Source organism: Lupinus angustifolius, chromosome LG20 (genome assembly GCF_001865875.1).
Source record: "Lupinus angustifolius cultivar Tanjil chromosome LG20, LupAngTanjil_v1.0, whole genome shotgun sequence".
Lineage (NCBI taxonomy): Eukaryota > Viridiplantae > Streptophyta > Magnoliopsida > Fabales > Fabaceae > Lupinus > Lupinus angustifolius.
In genome coordinates this window covers 14,616,510-14,624,235 of record NC_032028.1, presented here as the reverse complement: position 1 = coordinate 14,624,235, position 7,726 = coordinate 14,616,510, and the positions used below count along the sequence as shown (strand labels likewise).

The 7,726-nt window shown below is 30.7% G+C and overlaps 1 protein-coding gene across 1 annotated transcript; it reads right to left on the bottom strand.

Moving 5' to 3' along the window:
* On the bottom strand, nt 2,184-5,672 carry LOC109335129 (60S ribosomal protein L10a-like). The gene is made up of 6 exons (XM_019571206.1): nt 5,563-5,672; nt 5,364-5,406; nt 5,045-5,264; nt 4,246-4,407; nt 2,621-2,830; nt 2,184-2,434 (listed from the first exon to the last, which is right to left on the bottom strand). The coding sequence occupies exons 2-6, from the start codon at nt 5,366-5,368 to the stop codon at nt 2,381-2,383; spliced, it is 651 nt and encodes a 216-aa protein (XP_019426751.1). The 5' UTR covers nt 5,369-5,406; nt 5,563-5,672; the 3' UTR covers nt 2,184-2,380.

Here is a 7,726-nt window from a genome sequence, read left to right as displayed (position 1 = left end):
TTAGTTGACTTAAAATTAAGATAGCTTTTTCTGCAAAATGTAAGAGTTAATGTGCAGCGGATAATATTGCAGAAAAATAAACAAGAATAAATTAAATAGGTAAGGGAAAAGAGAGTACACAAGGATTTTATATTGGTTCACCTTCTTGTCCACTGAAGGCTACGTCTAGTACTCTTGCAACACAAGAGATTTTCCACTAAATATTATGAGTAGTAATTATAATATCTCACCCCGAGATCTCTAAGTATCTTACACACTCACTAATATTTATACTCTTGGACAATTTAGAAGTTAATATAAAACAAGGATACAAAGTCATGCTTGAATCCATGTTCTCTGATTTACTCCTTTGATATACATTTTGAGAGAGTTTTGGTATGATGATCATTCTCAACGAAATCCTTAATTCATTTTGGACCGTCGTTTTCTCTCTGATGGGGAGATGTGAAAACTATTTGTGATTTGGTATGTTGGAGACCATAATCGTTCCTTATGTATTTACTTATAGGTTTCTCATTATCCCCTATAGGCCAACCATTTGAGTATCCAACCATTATGCCCATATTTGTTATGAGTTTCAAAAGTCGTTTAGGTTGTCATTAATTAGATCACTTTTTTTGTGACCCAAAAATAAATAGTCAATAATTGTGTTAAATATATGATACTCACCTTAATTAGAAATTATGAATTTCCTTTAAATATTTAAGAGCTACTCCACCATTATCACCTATTAGCATTTCTTCTGAACATTTTCAATCCAATATGTCTCCTTCTCTAGCTTTTTTCTTCATTAATTCCATACTTGCTTTAGGCGTAATTGCACGACTAGATGCCATGTCAAGTGGTATTTCTTATTTAATCTGAATTGTAATGTTTTGAAAGATGATAGTTTTACTATTTTTTAACAAAATAATAATTCAATATTTATTTCTTTTTATAATAAAAAAAAAATATAAATGATAAAATAAAATAAAATAAGTAAAGGCCATTTTGGTATTTACCACATTTCTAAAATTATGCATGTTTACAAAATCCAAACACCACTTGCCCTATCAAAAATACTTTTAATCACAATATATTCAAACATAAAATTAGTTCTTCCAACTTTTATCAAAACCTAATTTGTAAGATCTATTACATGTTTGGTATGAACTAAAATTTTAAGTTTTTACTTATTTTTAAAAATAAGTTTAAAATGTAAATTGTGTATTTTTTACAACCAAATGAAATTCAATCCTTTTTTCGAAGAAATAAACTAAAAGTATAAGCTCCAAAGTCATAGGTTGATTTATTTTTTGTTAACTTATTTTTTCAATTTTTCCACTACTCATTTTACTCCATCATAAAAATTGATATTTGTATATTATTTATTTTATGAATTGTATAATTCAAGTTTATCAACTTTTATTTATTTGTAAATCATGTAAATTTTTAATATTGATTTTTATATTATATTTTATTTTAAAATATTTTTTAGTCTTTATTATGCAATATTAAAAATTATAGTAAAAGTATATATGATAGTAAATATTTTAAAAATGTATATTCAAAAATAGTGTAAAAAACAACTAAAACAAGCATAACATAAACAAATAACCTCATAACATTTTCTATAATTTACTATGTAAAATAATCTTTCTACCTTACCCAAACAAAATAAATTAATTTATATTCAGTTTTGAGTATAAATATTATATTTTATTTTAAAATATTTTTTAGTCTTTATTATGAAATATTAAAAATTATAGTAAATATATATATGATGGTACATATTTTAAAAAATGTATATTTAAAAATAGTGTAAAAAACAACTAAAACAAGCATAACATAAACAAATAACCTCATAAGATTTTCTATAAAGTACTATGTAAAACAATCTTTCTACTTTACCCAAACAAAATAAATTAATTTATATTCAGTTTTCACCTAAAGATAAAGCACGCCTCAGTTTATCAAAATTCATTTTTGCAAATGGTATCACAAACACACTTTTAAGATTACACAATTACAGGGCCTACAAATACAACCACAGATAAAATCTAAAGAATACGAATGAAGTGAAAGATAGTGTAGGGCTTGTCTATCTCCTTATCTGGGATTGTAAGTTATAGGAGAAGGAATGCTCTTAAATTCAAAGGGAGCGAGAGAGAGAGAGATTAGAGTTAATAAATAATATAAAACCATTTAAAATCAAGTCAGCAATGATCAGATTGAACAAAATCTTCAACATCAAGCAAAATTTATATCAAAAGAATCTTAAGTTAAAGGACACAAACTGTCCACAACAATGTCTTGCTTTAAAAATGAAAGAGAAAGAGGCTTCTTCACCAAACTAACTTAGTAACTAGTCCAGCATCTGTAACAGAAGATATATGGATCTCTAAAATACGCAAACTGCGCTCCCCATCGTACTCTTCACGTATAGGCATCTCACATATTTACAATGAAAATAGAGAGAGGTATAAAGCGGTCAATAGCAAGGAAAGGCTATTCCAAAAAAAGAACAAATTTCATGGAATATTCAACAAGTTTCTCGTTAAAGCCACAAGCATTGCATTGGAATTATACTCAAACATTAACATGTGTAATACTAATACAAGGACTTCAAATATGAACTTACATTTTGCCAGTTTTTCTTCAATAACGAAACAAGGAAATTGACACTGAGTTGTACATTTTGGAAAATCTGCTTCTCCTCCATTGCGCAATTTCCAACCGCAACACCCATACAATGAACCTTCTTTAGTTGAAACTTCACCATTGCTTTTGTTTCATTAACTTTTGACTCCATGGATACCAGATGAGACACCAATGTTGGAAATTTACCTGCATACATGCCCTCCTATACATAAATACCATAAAAGGAGCCAAAACTTTCATGACTGAAGTTCCAACCATCATAGCCTCTCAATACCACGAAGGTAATATATCTGAAGGCATCATAATTAAAATGTGAAGTTCACTAGACAAGATTCTATTACTCAGATTGACAATGATATTTTTTCAATTAGTAACATAAATTTCTTGGCTGAAGAAAAACACAAAACTGAAGAAAAATAATTTGTCCAAGTACACTTTAGTAATCAAAGTTTTACAATTTGAGTAATGATTAACAGTGTTGTCCATGGCGGATGGCGGCCCATGGTGGTTGCCAAAATTCAGCCATGATGATGTTGCAAGCAAATAGCGGACATTATGGCAGTTGACAAAAACTAAATAAATAATATAACATAAAAGAAAAAAATTAAATAAATAATACAATAAAATAAAAATTAAACAATAACATAAAGTTAATAAAAATAATTAAGTATCAATGTCTCATAACTTCATAAGATCACTAGATAATTAAAAATAGAGATACTAAAAAGTAAAATAGACTAACAAGTCTAGTAAAGACCCACAACTAAAAGTCAAGAAAAACACAAATATAAAATGTAAAAAGAAATTAAAATAACATACAAAAAAGTAAATTGAAATTTTAAAAAATGTTCTGAAAATAAATTAAAAAAAGTAAACTGAAATAAAAAAAATGGAATATTGGAAGGAAAAAAAACTAAATATAAAAACTTCATTAATGCAAGGGATGAAAAGAGAAGACGAAGGAAGAGGAAGAGAAATAAAAATTGCAACAGTCCTAAGGAAAGAGCGCGACGATGTCGGCAGCAACTGTAGCAGTAGCGGCTATGTCGGCAGCAACCGTAGCAGCAAGACAACAAGTTTTAAGATGGAGAGAGGCAACAAGGAGAGAGAGAGGCAGCAAGGAGAGGGAGAGAGCCAACCAAAAATAGAATGTTTTTAGGGTTTTAACCCACAAATGGACCAAAAAAACCTAATCCAACCTATTTTTTCTTTCAAAAATCCTGACCCATAAGCCCAAAAACCCACTATTTCTTACATGGCCCCTCCACCGCCATACTACCATGGCGGATTTTTCAAGCAAAAGGCGGACACAACCATTTGGCGGCATTTCCCGAATGGCTAATGGCAGTGGGCCAAAAAATGCCGCCGCCATGGCCGCTTTTTGACAACACTGATGATTATTACACTCTTCTTAAAAATTGTGCTGGTTCCAGATAAAGAGTACTACAAAGCAATCCTACCTAAATCCTAATGCATAAAATAAATGGCAACCAGTGAAGCCAATACAATAACATTTTTCTTCAGCTACGTACACTAATAAATTGGGACCGGGAAGTGAGACATATTTTATAACCATTATTATAACAAATAAAGCTACTTGTCTGCCTTGTTTAAACTAGGTCCCAGAAGACGAGGAATTTGCTTGATGATAGCTTCAGATGCTAGAAAAACATGGTACTTCTTAGCAAGCTTCTTAACAAGTTTCTTGTTTTTATTAAGCTTTTTCAGAGCTTTCACATCCATGTAATCCAACCCTAATTTTTCTGCCTGTTGAATATATAACATAAAAACCATGTAAATAAAAAAATGTAATAACTCCAATAAATTATTATTGATTGATTAAAAAGCAAAGATCCTGTCAAAACAATTGTAGCATGCAACATATCAATGGCTAATATGGTAGCAGCAAATTTGTGCACCATCATTGTCAAGATGTTTGATTAAGTGACATATATTGCATGCTAAAAGCATCAACATTTTTTTTATAAAAAACAACAAACACGTATCATCCCAATACGAATGGCTTATAAACTTGCAAATTTGAATGCATATTACATAAGTTTATATAACTTACTAGGTTAATTTATCATTTTGGTCCTTATAAGGGTGAGCCTCGGCGCAATGGATTTAATCCCCACACTTTTATTACTTATAGATGAGTATAGTTATAAATGTCACAAGACAAGACCTTAATTTCCATATCAACAAATTATTACATTGTTATAGCTACGGCTAAGAATGACAACGAGGACTTCCATGAAAAAAAAATTTATAACAAGGACACATTTGAATAAATGTAGGGACCAAATGAAAAACAAACAATCCATAAGGACCATAATCTTAATTCAACAAACTTAACAATGCATACATAGATTATCAAGAGAATGAGGAATAATTACAAGACCTCTTCAACATGTTGAGCATCACCGAGCATGCAAATCTTCATCTTAGGTCTCAGAATGTGAGGAAGCTTAACATAACCACTAAAACGCTTGTCCTTTTGAGGATCGTAATTCTTCAATCCAATCTGAAGCTCAATAGTTTCATTGAAATTTCGCTTCTTTTCCTTTGAATTTGTTACGATCTGAGATATCGCTTCTCTCAATGCTTCACTTTGTAGCTTACTATGTTCATCAGAACAATAAAAAGTTCAAATTTTGAAGGTAAATTATATAAGAAATTTGATGGGTTTTGATTTAAATAAAGGTAAATAGGAAAATCACCTCATAGTTATATAAAAGGTTTCTCGATTCAGCAAAGATCTATCTGCAAATTGAAGGAGGAAATTAAAGAAATGAAATTGCGATTGAAAAAAAAAAGTAATTTAAGATTAATCTGTTAATGGTAATGATGGTGATGAATAAATTGTTAAAGTGAGAATGTGTTAATTGGAAGAAAAGGGGGGAATGAAAGAAAGCGAACCTGAACGGCGGCAACAAAGAACCTTAGTGTTAGTGCAGGTCTTAATAAAAACCCTGAAAAAAGTTTGAATGGGTTGGGTCAGATTGGGTTGAGATCCTTATGAACCTGGCTCATTTATAAAAACACTAGATTTTAGTAGAGGGGGCTTTTCAATGAATGGAATTACATTCCACATAACCATTTTTCCTATAATGTTTTTGCTGATTTTTTTGTTGGTAAATCCGAAAGAAAAACATAAACGAAAGGGTGAGAGAGGTCCATTTTTAAGATTTGAATCATTTCTATAGAAAAAGTGTCCCAGATTCTTAAATTTCATTGACAATTTTGACTAATTTTGGATATATAGTCTGCGAACATGTTATCGTATCTCAAAACAATGTGAAAATCAGCAACCCAAACTTCAAGAAGCAGATGACACATGTTATTAATAATATGAGCAAGATGTTCGATATGAATCTACAATCCTTTAGAAATGATATTAATCAGCTCAAGAAAATCATTCTCCAAGATTCAATTATGATGACTCGAATTTCATATCAACCTTAGACCATATTCCATTGTGTGAAGTTCTGCTAGAATGGGAGTTCATATTCCAAAGTTTGCTGAAAACTCAGAAATTCAATGACCTTTCTAATTGTGAAAACATCTCCTACTCTAATCGATTTATCTTCCACATTACATCTTCCATCAATATTAAGCTTCATAATTCCATTCTCTAGTCTACACTAGTGGACACTAGATTGAGTTTCTTTTATAGAAAATATATCCATATTACACCACTCTCTGAGATCACGAGGAACAATTTTTGAAACATAACTAACATCCCATGATATATTCCTTAAGATTTAGTTATTTCGTCACCTCCATGCCCACTAAATACATGCTAAGAATAACCGCCCATGAGTAAGCCTTGATTTCTCCATCAACCAGGACATGAACAATTATTTTCCCAAAAGAACCCAGTCACTGCCGTAGAATTATTGATTCCTCACAATCTATGAAAGTATGTAGGGGTCTTCCCCAATTCTAATACATTGAAAGCAAATAGTTCAGTTTAGTTTATATGTTCCTTGCATATCGAAGTAAATTAGTTGGCAGAGATTCACGATGAGTGAGTTATCAAATGAACTTTACTTTTTCTGGATCCGTAGTCTTCACAACCAGCTACAAGAAGTTATAGACCTTCCAACTCCATCATTAGTCTTAATCCACCAATAGACTAAATTTGTTGAGGAACACCCAAAGGCATGGAACACCCAAATTTGTTAGAGGTATTTTCATAGGTACCTACAAATTGTGTATTTTTGTCATCCATATTTATCTTTGACCTGCAATAAGTTCACTCTTACAATTTTCACAAATATACAAAAACATCTTAAAAATCTGTTCTTCACTTACAAATTAAGATTTCATTCAGTCTTCTAAAAAGCTTTGCTAAGCTCACACCCTTGGTTATCATAGAGCTACAAGTTGTATTTGCTATACTAGAGTGTTTCCTTAATTGTATTCAATTCATATCAAGGGGGTGTTAAAATATATTTGTTTTATGTTTTGTATAGTCGATTAACAATATGATTAACCGATTATCTAGTTAGTTGCTTCAGTTAGTTAAACTGAGTTTTGTTTGTGATTTCTTCTCTTTTAGTATAAAAGGTGATTCTTACACCTTTGTAATCATAATGACAATAATGAGAAATGTTACATTTCAATAGAGTTTTGATTATCTATTCATTTCTCTTTCATTCTTTATGTTTTCTTACTCATTTCTTTCTTTCTCATTCATGCATGGCTCTACCATTTTAATATGATATTAGAGCAATGTAATTATGTCTTCCGTTGTTTATCCATCAACCTTTCTTCTTGTGCATTCTTTGCTTATGAGCAATATATCTATTCCACATACATTTTTTTCTTTCTTGTCCATGTTATGTATGACAAGAAGAAGTTATTCCTCTTCACATTCAATTGGTTACATGGCTTCAAATTCTCAAAAGGAAAAGGAGGCATTCCTTATATCACATTCACAAGCTGCAAGATTCAGTAATTCAATGTCATCAATATGCAATCCTACCAATTGATGGTGACTTGATTGTTGTAGTTCTATTGTGAAAGCCAAGTATTCAACAAATGAGATGGAGGCACTAGGCTTCAAGAATATGGACCA

Bases quoted from the DNA above. Each gene is read 5' to 3' on its own strand.
- LOC109335129 (XM_019571206.1), bottom strand. The intron at 2,831-4,245 runs GCAGACAAGTAG...GAGGGCATGTAT, and splicing joins TGGGACCTAGTTTAAACAAG to GCAGGTAAATTTCCAACATT. The intron at 2,435-2,620 runs GTAAGTTCATAT...CATTGTAAATAT, and splicing joins TGAAGAAAAACTGGCAAAAT to GTGAGATGCCTATACGTGAA.